Consider the following 17,306-nt stretch of genomic DNA (forward strand, 5'->3'; position numbering starts at 1 on the left):
CCTACTTCCCTTCCTAGGCTCTCTTCCACCCCCAAAGGTAGCATGCAGGTTAAAAGCATGTCCAGCTACTCTTAATTGCTATTATAAGTGGCATTGTCAGATCAATTGTGTTCTTGTTAATGCAATGGAACCATTGGTCTAACCTTGGCCCAGCACCAGTGCCTCTTCGCCTCCCTCTTCTCTTCCAAACGCATCATGCTTCCTTGCCTCCCCTCAGGCAATGTATTGATCTGGCTGCTTGTCATGCCTGCTGTCAGCTGCTGTCCTGCCTGCTATCCTCTGATCCCACACGAGTATCACAGAGGGCAGTTGTAGAGGGAGAGAGGTAGAGTAGGTCTGTTGAGGGCTGACAGAGATAATGTAGTGGTTTAGAAATAGTGCATGGGAATGCATTGCTCCAGTCAGGGAAATTGTTTATCAATGGTGAGTGAGGGGATAGATTAAAGAAATGAAGGGGGAGAAAAAGAAGATTTAGGGTTTGGGTGGGTTTGCTCTGTAATTGTTTATCAGTGTTTGTTCTAGAGAGAAAAGGCTGAGGTTGAGAGAGAGAGAGAGAGAGAGAGAGACTTTTTTGAGATTGAGTTTTTGGATTTGCTTTGCTAGACTGGTGACTTAATTGTTTACTCGATAATAGTGCACATTATCTCTTCCCTCGCTGCCTTATTTCCATTTTTATCTATCTCTCCATCCTCTAATCTTCTCTCTGCCTCTCTGCATGTCTTATCCTCTCTCCCCCCCCTCCATCATCCATCTATCCTCAGCATAAGCCTCAGAACGCAGCTCCACCGTACAGTGGATTGACCACTAAGAGGTCGTTGTTGCACGCTGTGAGTCTTTGACGGTCGCCCTGCTGCCAAGATCTCCTGGTCACTACAGCCAATGGCATGCAACAACGGTTTCTAAGCCGGGTAATGACAACACCGTGTCAATCACCAGTGAGTACCGCATGGTTCCCACAGCAGCTGACAACGCGAAGGACATTAGCTGCGTGGTGGAGCACAGGACCCAGGTCAAACCGGAGAGTTTCCCCATGACGCTGGCAGTTCAATGTAGACACCACACAAGAGCACCCAGAAGCATTATTGCCATCAACCCCTTTCCTGGTCACACTAACATATGAGGTTTTGCCCATTTCAGACCTTGGAATGATTAATTGAAGTCAATCTACTTTGCTGTTTTTTTTTTCTCCTCTCTGTCATTCACATGTTTCCTCCATCAGACCCCCCTCAGGTGAAGATTAGCGGGTTATGACAATATTGGTACGTGGGTCGCACAAATGTTATCCTCACCTGCCAGGCTACTGGGAATCCAGTTTCCAACCACTGGTCCTGTGGAGAACGTGAGTACAACACCTGCTGTGACCTCTGGGCACGTTTCTTTCTTTCTCTTTTCCAAACGGTTTTTCTTTCTTCCTTTTTCTCTTTCTCTGCTCCCCCGCCTGAGCTGTTTTCCCTCTTTTTTCTTTCATTTCCCTTCTTTTACCCTTAAATTCCCAGGTCCCAATCCTTACAGAGCTGCAATCAGCGCTTTTATTATTGCCACTACAGCCCGCACTCTGATTATGAGATAGCCGTATAAGTTATCATAATGGACTCTGTGACTCGAGAATTTAACCCTCGCATAATGAGAAACACAATATGACTCCCTCTCCCCATTTTTCCGCATTATCAGCTATTAACATAACTGTGACAAAATTTGAAAAAAAAATACTGTGAGTCTGGAACTTGAAATTGGGAGAGATGAGATTTTGAGTTGGGGATCCGTAGTTCTGATTTTTCTCCAGCCCATATCGTATTTTTCCTCAGTATGTGATAATAGATTGCCTTTTGAGGAAAGGGAAAACTGATTGGTTTTGCACTGCCGATCAAGATTAGTGGAATTTGATGACTTTGCACAATGCAGCATGTTTCTGTAAAAGCCCAATCCTTCTCTATTTCTTTTTTTGACTTATTTACTTTTGGCATTTTTTCCTCCGTCTTCTGTCATATGTCAATACACTCATGTTTCTGCAGGATGTCAGGAGAGATGCCGGATACAGTGGAGATCAAAGACAATCAGCTGAAGGTTCTCAAGGTGGATGACGCAGTCAACACCACGTTTGTCTGTGAGGTTAAGAACCGCATCGGGACCGGCAAGGACCAGGTCACAGTTTTAGTCAGAGGTAAGTTACAGAACTCAAACAAGCACAAACGCAACTAAAACACGTACAAGAATAAGTTAAACTACACAGTATAAACATCAAAAGGCTTGAATATAAAGTCAAGTAAATATTCTTTAACATGCTTTGAGTAAAAAACTAGCAACACTACAGTCAAGCAGATGTGTCTCTATTTTGCAGTTTTCACATTATCATAAGTTAGTATTGTGAATGCTATCATATATTAAGCCACCTGCTACTTATAAGTAACTTGAGTGCAATATGACTGATAAACTGTGCACAGTAAATGTGTCAGTCAAGGTCTGAACATTGCTGTAGTAAACTGAGACACGCACACTGGGTGTCGTTTATTTAAACTTTCCCCTGATGTGTATATAAAAACATTTATATCCTCTGAATTGATGAACTGGAACCAAGTGCACTTTCATCACACATGCTGTACATTCCTGGTGCTCCATGCTCTCCTGTCTTCCCCAGGGATGCACCTGTTTTCGCGCTTCACAATCACATGACCTACGCACACATACATGCACATAACCACACACATACATAAACTCTCTGTGCTGAGGACTATCTTGGGTGTGTAGTTAGGGCTAGTGGGTCCAGCTGCTCTGTCCAGGGTGTATCTGTACATGTCTTACGTGTATGTGCACTACATTTGCATGCAATCCTTATGGGCTCTCATCTTCAACATTTAGTCTCTCTGTCTATTATTTGTCCTCTGTCAGTTCTCTATGGTTCTTTGTCATGCGCTCAATAACACTGTATTATAGAAGTTTCTATCCCTCGGTCTTACCCAAGGACTTTCCATCTAGCTTTGTCATCAGATGGTATTTACAAAGGGGTGTCTCACAAGGTTTTCAGTACGATGTCCCAGTGTGAGTGTTGCATACAGACAAGACCTTCTCACTGCTTTTCTTACTTTGCTTTTCTGTATTTTTCTGAAGTAATAGGAGCACAATTTCACCCCTTGAGCCCTGATCAAAAAATGTAATGAGTATCTTCTCAGCTCTTCCGTGGCCATCAGTACTCACAAGAGAGACTAAAGCAAAGCAAATGAGAAGTGTTCATTAAAGAAGATCAGACCACTGCCATTTATAAAGAAACATTTCTAGAAAGCAACCCTGTTGACTTTGAAATCAAGTGGATTTCACTATCACCTTGTGTGTAGCGGGACATGACTGAATCAGCTGTGTTGTGTTTGTTTATGATTTCGTATGTTTAATATATACAGTCTGATTTATACTTCATACCACCACAAGTCTCACAGTTATGATGCGTTCCATTGACTTCGGATGTTGCACGTCGGAGCTGGGAATGACGTCAATCCAGAGTTCATTCCATTCCAGTATAAGTCAGAAAATCAATAGCAATACCAGTTCTAGCCAGGTTAACCACTGGAAGCAATATCACAAATACTGAAGCAACATGTCCACAGATAGAGGTTGGACATATCTGTGGGTGTTAGACAGAAATGCTCATTTACAGTTTATTACTAAAGCTTTCACCACGTGTGATGTATGGAGCTGCCATCATGAATTCAGAATTTGGTCATCAGAGGCGTTGGTCTGACTGTCTGAAGTCAAACATCTGACTTCAGGGGTATTCTAGCAAAAATTTCCAAAAGGTAACTCAAACTCTGACCTCTAAGTTGAAATGGAATGTACAGTTAAAGCCTCCAGAATAGCTAAAACAGAGAACAGCCCATACTTCCTCTCCTTTTTGTGCCTCAATAGTTTTAGCTGCACCCCATCAGGGTTTATTCCTGTATTTCACCTCATGCAATATACATCCCTTTACTCTCCGCTGCTTGCCTGCACTTAACCGGAAGTTATTTTCTGCTGACTTGGGGGAAGTCTTGCCCATAATGGGTAAAAAGTGCATTTCTTTGATGGCTCCATTTTTAAGTGACACCCGGCTCCCTCATGCCCTAATTTCCTTTTTTTTTTTTATCCCTCTTGCTCAGTCTCAGTTTCTCTTTTCTTCCTTTGGTTCTGCTTCACCCCCCCCCCATCTTTCTTCAAGTCCCTTGGCTCCTTATGGTGCCACAGCATGCGTCACTACTCCTCTGGGGCCATTCTGTACAGCTACATAGTAGTATATCTGGCTTCTGTAGCACAAAGCATGTCACCATCTCCTGCTGTGTATTACAAGCACCAGCAAGGAAGGTACCAAGACTGGGGAGCAGATAGAAGAAACATGGTGGTTGCTGCTTTAGACTAAAAAGCCACAGAACGTGTACCAGGATAAATCAGTGCCAGCATGTCACTCAGAGGGGAAGAGAGGAAAGGCGTAAGGGATGGAGGGAGAGAGCTGATGCTGACGGCATTTAAAAGTCCCATGGGAATCTTGTGCCACAGCATCCTATCTCCACCGCTGCTGGACTCCACTATCTCTCAGCATAGCGTGTGTGTCTGTCTGTCTTCAAGCCTCTCAGAGCGGATCAGTCACCCTTTGCTGCTTCAGCTCCTGGCTGCTTCCCTCGTCATTCCACCATCCGCTCCCCTCTCGCTCTGTCTTTTATCCTACATTTCCACTTCGCTCCCATTCTTCACCTCACTTTTCCTTTCTCTCTTTTCCTTCTTTTTTCTTCCCTTTTGGTCTTTTCCTGTGTTGTACTTCCCACAGTTTCCTCGTCATCTCCCTCCTCCATCTCTTCTTGTTCACTTTTCACGTTCGACCACCTCCTCCCTCCTTCCCACTCTTCTCTTACTCACTTGCAGAGGAGAGGAGGAGGAGGAGGATAAAATGTGAACTAAATTTGCCAACAGTTAAGAGGTGAATGAGGCAACCGGCAAGTGTCAAAGTGAAGGAGTTTTGTAAAAGGCAAGGAGATGGAGTTCAGTCTTTTATGCTCAGAAAGGAATTAGACATTAAGGAGAGGGTGATAGCTGAACAGAGGAAGTGAAAAATGTGGAATGATTCCAGATGGGGGTGTGATGCAGACCTGTGGAGACTAATGTGAATGCGTGTAGACAAACGGGGCTAAGAGGGGCCGACAGGCGTGAAATGGCCAGCACCTGCTACATAGCATGTCCCCCCCCCACCCCACCCCCATACACACACTACACTCTACCCCACAGCTGCATGACACACACAAACACACACACACGCACAGATCTACATACTAGTATGTGTCTGTGTGGGTGTTTTTTTTTTTCTCTGTGTCCTCTGCCCTCTGTCTTGTCCTGTGCACCTGGAGGCAGAGAGAGGGGTGGATGTCCTCTTCTCTCTCCTTGCCTCTCCTCCTCTCATCTTCGATCCTGCTGCTTAGTCACATGCACAAACATATCCTATCCCGCTCTCCCCTCTCGCTTTCTTTCGATTTATCTCTCCTTCACTATCTCTTTCGCAGCAGTTTGCTCTTTTTATTGCATCTCTCATCCTCTCAGTTAGCATATGCTCTCTCCTCATCTCCTTATCTCTCTCAGGTTGTCTTTCAGCCTCCGCAAGTCTGGCGCTGATCTCCCCTGCTCAGATGAGACTTCTGCCCCTAGCATTCTCTCTTTTCTCTCTCCTTCTCATTCCCATGCTATCTCTCTCTCCCTCTCTAAGCTTAACTCTTAAATACCAGTAGCTCTTCCTTAATCACAGCTTAGTAGTCTCCATCCTTCCAACTATCCCTCCATCCCAGGCTCTTCTCAGGGGGGTTCTTGTGAGGCTAACCCAGATTCTCTCGATCTTCAATCTTGTTTTCCTCCAATCGTACCTTACACTGGAGGCTCCTCTGAAGCTCAAAAAGTTTAAGGTTCAATATTTAACATTCTCCTGCACTTACATGAAGTTTGAACTGGAATCTGTTTTGTGCTTGGAGCTGGTCGCTTGTTGACTCCACATCTAACTCACATTTTTGAGCTAAACACCATCTAAGCTAACAGCATCCATGATAACAACCTGTGTGATTATTTGTATGCAGAGGACTCGGATGGGTTTTTCAGTTAAAATCCTTTTGCTCACAAGTGCCTCAGTGCCTTCTCCTCTGCTTCCCTGCAACAGCAATACTGTACAACACTAACCACCATTTGCTTAGAAATGGAGTCGGATAAAGACAACAAACGACCAGCTCCCGGCACAATGTGGAATGCAGCACAAGCACCAGATAAACACATATGCACACACAGATCTTTCATATAGAACCTGTAAATGCCTCTGGTTGTATCCATGAACAGTCTGAGGCACGCCTCAGTTCGACAGAAGAAATATTTCCTCCCAATTCTGTGCATTCGCTCCTATTTTCAGACTCATCGAGAGAGACAGTTCAAGGGCAAGGGGCTCCAGCCATTTTTCTCCACTGAGTTTGTGTGTTTGAGGAGAGTGGTGTGTGTGTCTGTCTGTCTGCATCTGTCTGTGCCTGTCAGTGTGTGTCCCGGCCATGCGAAAACAGCCAGAGAACAGGTCTGATGGAGCCAAGTCTCCCTCCAGCCTCCTGCTGGCCCCCTGCCCACCCTCATTAGCACACACTTACACACAACAGATACACACACACACACACAATGGACACACAGTGCCCTGTTTCAATACTTACATGCTGACAGAGAATACTACTCAGCTATGCTTTAGGTGCAGCCCAACCCAGCGTCGGACTACTGATGGCCATAATGGTGTGTGTGTGTGTGTGTGTGTGTGTGTGTGTGTGTGTGTGTGTGTGAGAGAGAGAGAGAGAGAGAATGAGTGTGTGTATGTGACTATGCATGTTTTTGGGAGGCTGCAGTACATGTTACTTCTGCTCCATCTCTCTCATTACTTGCGGTCACTTGGAGCTTACGGTCGTGCTGGACGTGACTTCATAAGAAGCATGCTGTTTCTTGGCTTCAGCAGTATGGTCTGTGTGTGTGTGTTTGGAGACCTGATAGTTACTGCAGTTTTGCATGTTTGTTCTGTATTTTTTTCTGTTGCTGTTATTCACACAACATGCATTTTGCATTTTTGTGCTGGCTCATCTAGCAGCATGGCCTCTTCTCACCCACTTAAATAAATTCCAGTGGAGCTCTGTTAGGATGTGTCTGGGTCTGTAGTGGGACTGTTGTGGGACTGTAGTGGGAGCCTGGGGTGGCTCCCTTACATCTTTCTCTTGAATGTTTTAAGTGTTATCTCCAGAAGGGTAGAATAAAACATGAATTATCATCCACAAAAGGATTTAACAGCACAGACTTTAACAAAGACACTTGGAACTGACTTAAGCAAAGCATTAAAAATAATTGGATGAGAGGAATTGGGGAGAATTTGCATTTAAATTTTAGTGTAATTCCTTTTGATGTGACTAAAATGTGTGGCAGCATCCAGTCCTCAGTTTGCACAGAGATTGTTGCTACATTGCATGGGACTGAGCTCCATGGATCCTGAGGTGATAATGCATTTCTTGTGTTCCTGTTACAAGTGGACACCAAGGGCTGGCTCTCACTCATGTGTGTGAACAGGGATGTTTAGCAGCACTTGGGGGGAAATCGAAAAGAGACTGTGTGGTTGAGGAGGCTGCTGGGAGATACTGAAAGATAGGAGGGAAAAAAAACACATCACATAAATTTTGTCCCAAGGCTTGTGCTTCAAGACAAGAGGGAGCATGAGAGCTGCGAGAAGTTAAGGTATGATAGAAATAAAAAAAGCAAATTGGAGAGATTGCAAGGAAATAGGTTTAGAGAAGATGGGAAGTGTGTCTGCAGGAGATGGCTCACAAAGTGGAGAGAGAGATGGAGATCCATCCTAAAGAGTGAGAGATGGATGGATAAGGGTAGTTTAGGAGGAAGCAAAAAAAGAGAACAGAGCACAGGTGTAGACTGCAGTAGACTATTTCCTATTTCCTCTCTTGACAAGAATCAGTGTTACAAGAGTAATTCTGTCAGCTCTCTGTACACTTAACAAGAGGGGACGGCTTCTGTTGGATTTTAAATGGGAATGACAATAAGAATAGGGCTGATTCGCCACTTTCAAATTTAGGCAGGGATTTCAGCTGCAGCGTCTGCTGGTTAATCCTCTGCAGCGGCTGGTGAAAGTGCAGAGAGTGGAAAGGAAAGCTTGAGCAACAGAATGGATGTTCAGCTCAGCCAAGGCTTCTTGATCATTTTCAACCAGGGATGGAAATTAAAAATTCATTTGTTCACCTAGATCTATTGGATTTTAGTGTGCAGCTCTAACCTAAAGTAAGGAGCACTTTAAAATAATAGGCAGCTACATAGAGTCTAATATAGAGGTAGGAGAAAATATTGATACAGGAATGCGCAGGGTCAAAGGACAGAGGTTGTTGTACACCACCTGTTGAGACAGATTTATGAGATGTGATATTGAGCTATAGAATTTAAACATGTGTAGGATGGTTATGTTGTGATACAATCATTATTGTGGGCAATATACTGTGATGGTATTATATCTTGAGTAACTCCTGCCCTTTATCATCACTTCAAGGCGGGTGAAATGGAATAAAAATATGGCATTAAATTAAAAGAAACATGGTTGTTAAAGCATTAAGCTGTATCTTTTCCATTGTACTTCAGACCCCTGCAGTGGGCAGGTTAAATAAATAAATGCATATTCATGCTGCATATGCATCTCATAAAATTGCTTTTCTATATTAAATTTTAATATACATAATGGAGTCTACATATTTTCTTACCATATCCAGTGTCATTTACGGAACAGTTTTATTCAAGTGCTTTACAGCACAGACAATGTAGACAACAGGGGTGGAGCTGACCTTTAACTCTACCATTGTTACTGTCATACTCCCTGCCCGCTAAGTTATAGAGGATAACCAGATGGGGAAAATGGTCACAGCAGGATCTGTCTTTGGGGAGTTATCATGGAGTCTGAAAGCACTTAGAGCCCTGAACTCATGGCCCATAAAGCCTGTGCAATAGCAATAACACTGTTATGGTGTTTCTGTTGGCTTTACTCACTTTTAGTGTCGTAACCAGGCCTGGGATTTATCAATACCTCTGGAGAACCAAAATGTTTTCATTGCATTGAAACCTGGCACTGATTGCTTGGTCAGAGTCCCAGTCTAGTTTGCTTATTTTCTAATATTTTGTATTTATTCAGGGAAAACACTGTATGTCTGCACCCCTGACTTAACTCTTGAAATATAAAAAACCCTCATTTTAATAAATAGGAAGAATTGACTTTGCTGAAAAACATGTTTATATTCTTCAAAGTAGGGAATCAAGAAAAGCATTATTTTGCTTCTGGTGCTGAAACTTGGGTACATTTCTGCCACAGCTATCAAAAACTTTCAAATAATACCCAGCCTTAGTCTGTGCTTGTTTGCAAAAGCAGCTCTGTCTGTGGCTGTTCAAATACCTGCCGCTAAAAAAAACACACTTGTATCATTGCAGAGGGATGCCACAGGAGAGGAAATGAGGGTTCAGAGAAGGAACAATATATTGCTGACAAGTCATACTTCAGAGCCGTCATTTAGTCGTCACTACTGCTCAGTCCTGTTTTTATGCACAGTAACACTCAGACATCCTTTGGTGAAGCACTAGTTTTGCTTATACCCGCTGTACTCTTAGAAAGCCTTTGTTCACTTCAACAAAGCATAAATCAGCTTTGTTTCATATGTATGCATATATAATAGGGAAGGATTGATTATTGGCTCTGATATTCATATTTGTCTGATTATACCGGCACCTGTACTTCTTCCTGAAACTGTAAATGTGCTACTTTCGCTCTGATGCAGTCATCTCTCATGCTATTTGATTGACTGCTCATCAAGAGTAAAGGCCTATCAACACTGAAGTGAAAAAAATAGAAGGAATTTGTTCATTACTTGAATAGTTATCTATAATTCAACCAGATTACTATGAAAACTGACTCTAAATATCATTGAAATACACTGAGTTGTGCTTCATTTCATTTGACAGTCAGCTTGAAGGCTTTTCAGTAAAGTTTTCAGCTCAAGTTATTCTAAATGTTCACACCCAGAATGGCTGTTTCTGAAAATGTTGTTTCCAAATGTCGGTTACTGCCCTCCCTCATTACTAATAATTGGTATTTGTATGAGCTCTAACAAAAACCATCTCAGTCGACCTCTAACGTGCGCTATGGCAGTTATGATTTAACCAACCATGACTGAGTGAAAATGGACACGCATATAGGACCGACATGCACTCAAGCAGCGCTCGTGGTTAAGAGAAGCAGAAAGGGGTGCCAATCTGTCCCCCACTCTACGTTCGTGGCTTCCAGGAGGAGTTGTCAGTCTGCTGTGTCACTTTGTCACTCACTCACTCTGCCGCCACCACCTCCTTTTCCTCCTCCTCTTTTTCATCTAATTTCCACCCACTCCTCCAGCCATCATTTATTTTGCTCTGCATGCCTCTACCTGTTCTGCCCCGCCCGCACATGCCATTCTCCACTACTTCGGAAAGTGCATGTGGCTTGCACTTTTATTTTTTTCCCCCTCATCCTTGTGATTTGTGGTGACCAGAGAGAGAGAAAGAGAAAGAGCCTTGGACAGACCCTGGCTTTTGTAAGGGCAGCACAGGGGGGAAATGTAGCTGAGACGTTTGTGTGACGTGGCTGCTGGGAATGGGGACAAGAGCAGCTCTGAGGGAGAGGAGGAAATGTCACTGTAGCACGGCGTTCAACACACACACAGACACACACTTTGGACTGCACTGACACCTCAGCATTCTTATTACACCACTCTGAATACAGTTCAGACCCCACGCCACTGACACAATCCAACCCCTGCCTCTCTCTGTGTTTCCTCCTTTTTCCTTGACACTGTCCTTTCCTGACTCTCATCTGTTCTTTCCCTTGCCCTCCCTCCTGGTTTCACACTGTTCTCTTTTTTTTTCCCTCTCTCAACAATATTCCTTTTTCTTTTTCTCTCCCCCCTGCCTCCTTCCCTCCTACAGAGCCCTCAGTGAACCCATCCATGCCGGCGTGGTGGCAGGAGCTGTGATTGGCTCCCTGCTGGCCCTCCTTTTGGTCGCCGCTCTCATCGGCGTGCTTGTCACCCGCAGCCGGAGGCAGCAGCAGGGTTACCGAGCAAATGGCGGGAGTGACATGAAGACACGCATATTCGGTGGCGGAAAGAAGGCCAGCAAGAACGGCACAGGTGGAGGCACAGGTAGTGGAGGAGTAGGAGGGGGTAATAACAACGGCCCCATCTATGTTTACAACGAGAGTTCATCCCATCAAGGCCTCGGGGAGAAGAACAATCACCACCAGCCTCTTACCATGGGGGGCCGGCCCGAAGTTGTTGCCTCTACTCCCACTGCCCAAGACATCCTACTAAGCAACGAATTAGATGATGCAGAGGGAGGAAGTTTGACGAGCTGGAGGAGGAGGAGAGGTATGACCACTTCACCGGAGGAGGCCCGATCCTTCAGCTTCGCCCCCCTCACGACCGGGACGAAATGATTGGAGATTACATGGATGATGACATGGAGTCTCAACGGGATGGCTCTGTCATATCACGGACTGCTGTCTATGTATAGAGGAGGAGTGGAGAAAAAAGAGGCATGGAGGGATTCCTCCTGAGGATATGTGGCTCCGGGGTCTCATCCCTGTCAGATTGAAAGGAGAAAATTTTACCATTTTAATTTTTTTTTTTTTAATTGATTTTAATTAGCCTAATTTTAATCACAGTGTGGCCCCAGAATGGACTGAATGAACAGAAGAGTGTGGGGGGTATTCTGAAAGCATTGAGGCTAGTAGCCCTTAAAAAAAAAAAAAAAAAAAAAAAAAAAAAAAAAAAAAAAAACAGAAAAGAAAAAAAGAACTGAAAATCAGACACAATAGAAACAACCTGTCTTACATGGCTTTTGCTCATCCTATTGCTATCACTGGGACCTTGACAAGGACTCTTGACAGACAGACTAAAAGAGAGAAACTATGTAGTGTGGGAGGAGGAGGATAATGCATCATGATATGAGCTTGGCTGTAGAGGAAGCACCTCACTCGCATCTTCACTCTTATCTTCACCAAAACAGTAAGACATGTAAGGTGTTGTCAAACGGTTGCGTATTGGCTGCTATTCTCAGTCCTCCTGTGGGAAAAGCTTTGTTTTCTTAATGCATTGTCGCTGTGACAACTGATGGGTAGTTAGCAACTTGTCATGGTTTGAGATGCAGGTAAAGACAATAACCATCAGGTATTTTCAAGAAGAGAACAGTGTATTTACTCTTGTCTGCTGTGCCAGGTACTTGGCAAATTCAGTTTTCTGCTCACCATACTTTACTTTCAAACAAAAAAAAACTTCAGTGACACTCTTAAATATATGAAATGTCAAAAAAGCAAAAAATAAAAAATTATGTCCTTATGTGATGTATAAATACAAGAGTGGCGCGAGTTGAACAAAGTAAGTTTGCAAAGCTTGAGTTTCCAGTAAGTTCTTAACAAGGTATTCACATGCAAACTTTAGTACTGTGCCTAGAGGTAGAAGACGGTAAACAAGAGACGAGGGAATGAGGTGTAGCTGATCTGACAGGGTCAAAGGATGGAAAGAGGGATGCAGGAGGCTGGAGAGCTAAAAAGGAGCACGTCTCTTCTTTTCTCTTCCTCCTCATCCCCATCTCTTCAGAGCGCTCCTGACAGGAGGAGCTTGATTGGTAATGAGCCGTGAAGTCGCTCGCTTAGCCAGGACCAACAGATTGCCACCACTTATCGTTTATGACGTGGCGATTCCTCCCCCGCCCATCTCTATCTCTCTATCATCCGACCCTGTCTCTCGCTCTCTCTCTTCATCCCTCTCTCCAAGTGTTTATGGGGAGTTTATGATTTATCCAGGCCAGTGTCGAGGTCAGGGCTACAGAGAGCATGGGAGTATTTTACGACTCTTGATGTGTCAAACGCCCCGCTTACTCTATTCCATCCAGGCCTGCCCTGACATGGCAGGACTGACTAATCCACCTGGAGTGGCCATGCTCACTCCACTGCATGGACAGTTTTGTCACTTGAGAAGTACCACGTCCTTCTGTACTTTAGCAAATGGTCGGAAATAACAGCACCTCACCTTCAAAATCTGACCGGGAAAGGGTTGATAGATTTTCAATGAGAACATGTAATATTTCTTTTCCATTAGCGGATGTTGTTAAGGGTAGTAAATTGATCGGGAGACGTATAAAGTTGCATACGCGGTGAAGCTATGGGAGTCATATTGACTAACAGGCTACAAGCAGTGAAACAGCCCTTTATGGTGCAGCTTTTAGAGTTGATTGTCTCCTGACTGTTAATTTATCTTTCTAACGAGCCACCGGAGGCCTGCTCTGTGGCTACTGTACTCCGCTGTATTTCAAACATACTGTGTACATTTGCATACATCAGTGTTTCTAAGCAGCCACGGGATGACTGTGATTGACAATCTCAGAGAGAACTGTAGCTCCTTTAATCATGCTTTTCTTGGCCTTCAAATCAACTGCCCTTTCACCCACTTGGATTTGGTTCAGAGTCCTGTTCCACTGACCCCTTGCGAGGTCCAGCTGAGACCTGGGCTGCAGTCAGCTGCAGGTCAAACATCGAGCTATAGCCAAAGGCAAGGATGGTACCCACACTTCATAACGCAACTGTTGTTAACCTTGAGATATAGTTGTGAGAAACCTTCTCATGTCCTTATAAGGGTGAGATGGTCTTTGTTTCATCGTGATGGCTGTTAACCTTCAGAGAGGTGGAGAGAGAGAGCAGGACAGACACAGGAGGCAGATGACAAAAATAGAGACAGCGTTCAGTGTTTGAGCACCGTCTGGCATATTGTAAGCCAAGTGTGTTCAATAGGATTATCGTCTAATGGCCTTAGCTTATACATAAATGTAACTCCTGTCAACCTGAGGTACAGTAAATTTACTGAACACAGCTGATTTGTCACAGCCACTTAAAATAAAAATGTACTACTTATTTTTGCACTTGTGTATCACAGCTACAGAGTAATAGGTGTGTAAGATTCGGTTTTGGGGTTAAAATACTGAAAAGGGACAAATTGTTGTATGTACATTTTGGTGTGAGGTATATGTGTACTATATATGTAAGCATCTTTATTTTTTTGTGAAAATGTGGATATTTATGAATATGTAAATATCAGATTGATGGAGCCAGTGTTGCCAGTGTTTCAGGACAAAAAGGAAGGCGACCTGACGAAGCCTGAAGTTCATATGTCTGAGGGCATTCAGAATGTAATTTTTAATCTAATAATATCTCAGTGGTTTGGGTGTCAAAACATCCTGAACTGACTGAGTTTAGTTTATGTAAAGCAAAGAGTTCATTTGTTTTTTGGGGAAATTATATATACTTGTATAACTTTTTTTCCTTTTGTTAAAGTTAGCATTTCCTGCATTTCCACACAATAAGCACACACTATTTTTTTTGCACAATTGGCTTCGCCTTCCCCTTGACAGACATTCTGCACAATGCAAAAATACACACACACAAATACACACATAATTTATCAGGTAGACCGTAACCACACATGCGACTGTGTTGCATCTGATTCAGTGTAAAGTTGCATGTGTAGCTGTGTATAAAATTGTGTGCCAGTGTGTATAATTGTGACGCTTTGGGACATCTTTCACTGCCATCTTGGGGGGTTGTAACCTCAGTAGCCACCCAGTCATCAATATAGAACTGGCAATCTGAAGATTTATTGTGCATTTCTCAAGGACACACACACACACGCACACACACACATACTGTACATAGTATATATACAGAATGCAGAGAAATATTCACCCACGCACAAACAGTCACTCTCATTATGCTCACTCCCACAGCCAACTGCGCAGAAGACACCTCATACCTGACAACTCTGCCATCTCCTGACATAAGCCCACACAAATGCGCTCATATGCACACAAAAACACACACACGCACACACAGTCACTTGGAAACACTTCTTACTTCTCTGCTTCTTGCTCAGTGGCTCTGTCAGGACAATACTGTGTCCTGTTACTGTGGAAAGAACCGCAGCATGATGTGTCCCATGCTCCACCAGTTTCTAATCCCAAATAGTCCAACTCCTTCCCGAAACAATGACCATGTTGAATAGAGACAACTACACACTGTTGGACACAGACCTTTCACCCAATGTCAGAGAAGCAGGCTTTTTAGGAAGTTGTTTGCCTATGCCGTTTTTCTTCTACTCGGGGAAATATAGCTTTCATGAAATGCCACAGCGCTGACCTCCTCCCCCTCTCAGGTCCCTTTAAAAGCTTTTAGTGAGTCGCAACTTCCTACTCATATCCAAAATGTTGTTTTCAACTTCTCTCACTTCACCCACCTCCGCCACTGCGACCGCCTCCACAGACACAGACACCGTTGCCACCCACTTTCGGCACCCAAGTAAGGCTTGTCAGGCAAAATGCTTTTAAAGAAATTCACGGTCCAGGTCTAGCACAAGGTTAAATACACAAAATGGCCAATATTTTATTTTCCTCAAGAAAACCACCTCTTTCTTCAGCTCAAAATATCTGATGACTAATCAAAGCCTTAACATCTCACTTGCATTAAAAAAGAAAACCTCCAGTGTAAATAGTATAAATATATAAATATGTAGCAGAGAAAGAATTACTAATTTATGGTGTCACGTTTGTGTATTTCTCAGTGACAGCAAGCATGAAGGATTTATTTTCTCCTTTTACAGATTCTCCTCTTTTCTGTTATTTTGCAGTGCTTTATAATTTATGTTTTCTGAGTGCTTTATTCTTGACTGCTGCGCTGTGATTGCTGCCAAACTTGGCAAATGTGCTTCTTCTATACAAATGAACTGTACACACAACAAAAGTCTTACCCCAAATGTGCTTTTTATTGACTTCTCTGTGTAAAAGTTGTTTCTTTTTTTGTATTTTTTAATTTTGTTCTTATTTTGGTCTTTAAAAAGATAAAAAAAAAAACTTGGAGTTGTTGTCACCATTTGTCATGTCTTTCTATTTTTTTCGTATTTGGTTGCTATTAAAGATTTCTTGATTTTTGAAATGTTCCAGTGTTGCTGCGTTTTAGTATCTGTTTCCCTTTTGTCTCCCCTCTGTCTCTTAAACACTTGAGGTTCGCTGGATGATAGAGGAGCTAGATTGAAGAGAAGCGGCAGTCATTGATTCTCACTGATTAGATTTATAGATTAATTGATCGGGATATGAAGTGGCCTCTCTGTCTCTTGTCACCCATCCCTCACACTCCAGACACACCACCCTGCTATTTCTCACTCTCATTTCCTGGTCAGGGTGTTTGTCTCATTCCACTTCTGATAAATCTGTGTGTGTGTGTGTCAACAGGGCCGTGATAACAGGCTTATGGGAAACTGAGCCCAGGAATAGGGGAAGCCATTTTGTGGATTACAATTGTCCTGTACAGACTCCTCCTCCTCAGTCTTTGATATCTATAAGTGTTCTGGTTGGCTGAAATAAACTGGCTGCCTTGGTAACAGGTATGTAGGAGTCTCCTGTAGTTCCCTTTAACAGGCATTTTTTTTTCTATTAGTATTTTAAGCAGGGAATACAATGAAGGGTGACAATTTTATGTTAAGGTGCCTATAAGTAGTCATTCTATTCACCAGGCTTGATACACCTTTCAAGCAAATGTTACACACATAGAAAAAGCCAAAGTTGAGGAATGTGGTGTTGGAGCTTCAGTGGTTTTCCTGGAGAGAGGCAGTTTGTGTTTTCAGTTGGGGAATGTGCAGGCCAAGCTGAAGCCCTGTGAATGGAGCGCCTCTCAAAGGCTGCATTGTCTGAACTCTGACTAAACTAGACTGGTTTGGTAAAATTTTAACACAAGGGCAAGAAGAGGGGATGTCAGTGTGGGTCTGTGTGTGTGTGTGTGTTTGTAGGTTCATGTGTGAATGTGCTAGCACAAAACTGCATGTGTGTTCACGCATGCATGCACACCTGCCCAATTTGGAAACATACAAGAAACCCCCTCTGTGCCCCCACAAAATGACACATTGAAGTTCTGCTGTTAACATCTCCACGATGGTGACAGTTGGTTTATGGCAGTTATGGCAGTGTGTCCTCGCTGTTCGCCTGGTGCTTTGATGCCGTCATGTATCTGTGTGTCATCCTGGCTCCTTGTCACAGTTCATTTTTGTTGCAGGCTTCTTCTGTCAATGCACAGCTATTTACTGTGAGTCCATCCCACCATCTGGCTTCTCTAATTGCTTTGGATTTGAGACCGGCGAGATACCAAGCACTTACACACAGAAATACTCTTCCACACACGGACGCTTTCC

The 17,306-nt window shown here is 43.5% G+C and overlaps 1 protein-coding gene across 1 annotated transcript in view; it reads left to right on the forward strand.

Annotated features, from left to right (window-relative positions):
- Positions 1–12,434, forward strand: part of LOC115435802 (nectin-2) — a 45,571-nt gene extending 33,137 nt beyond the window's left edge. The window contains 8 exon segments of the mRNA XM_075353518.1: positions 812–833; positions 836–872; positions 874–1,049; positions 1,220–1,343; positions 2,013–2,161; positions 11,008–11,025; positions 11,028–11,411; positions 11,414–12,434. Coding sequence (XP_075209633.1) covers positions 812–833; positions 836–872; positions 874–1,049; positions 1,220–1,343; positions 2,013–2,161; positions 11,008–11,025; positions 11,028–11,411; positions 11,414–11,592 — 1,089 coding nt within the window. The 3' untranslated portion in view covers positions 11,593–12,434.
- Positions 12,435–17,306: the final 4,872 nt, after the last annotated feature.

Source organism: Sphaeramia orbicularis, chromosome 16 (genome assembly GCF_902148855.1).
Source record: "Sphaeramia orbicularis chromosome 16, fSphaOr1.1, whole genome shotgun sequence".
NCBI lineage: Eukaryota > Metazoa > Chordata > Actinopteri > Kurtiformes > Apogonidae > Sphaeramia > Sphaeramia orbicularis.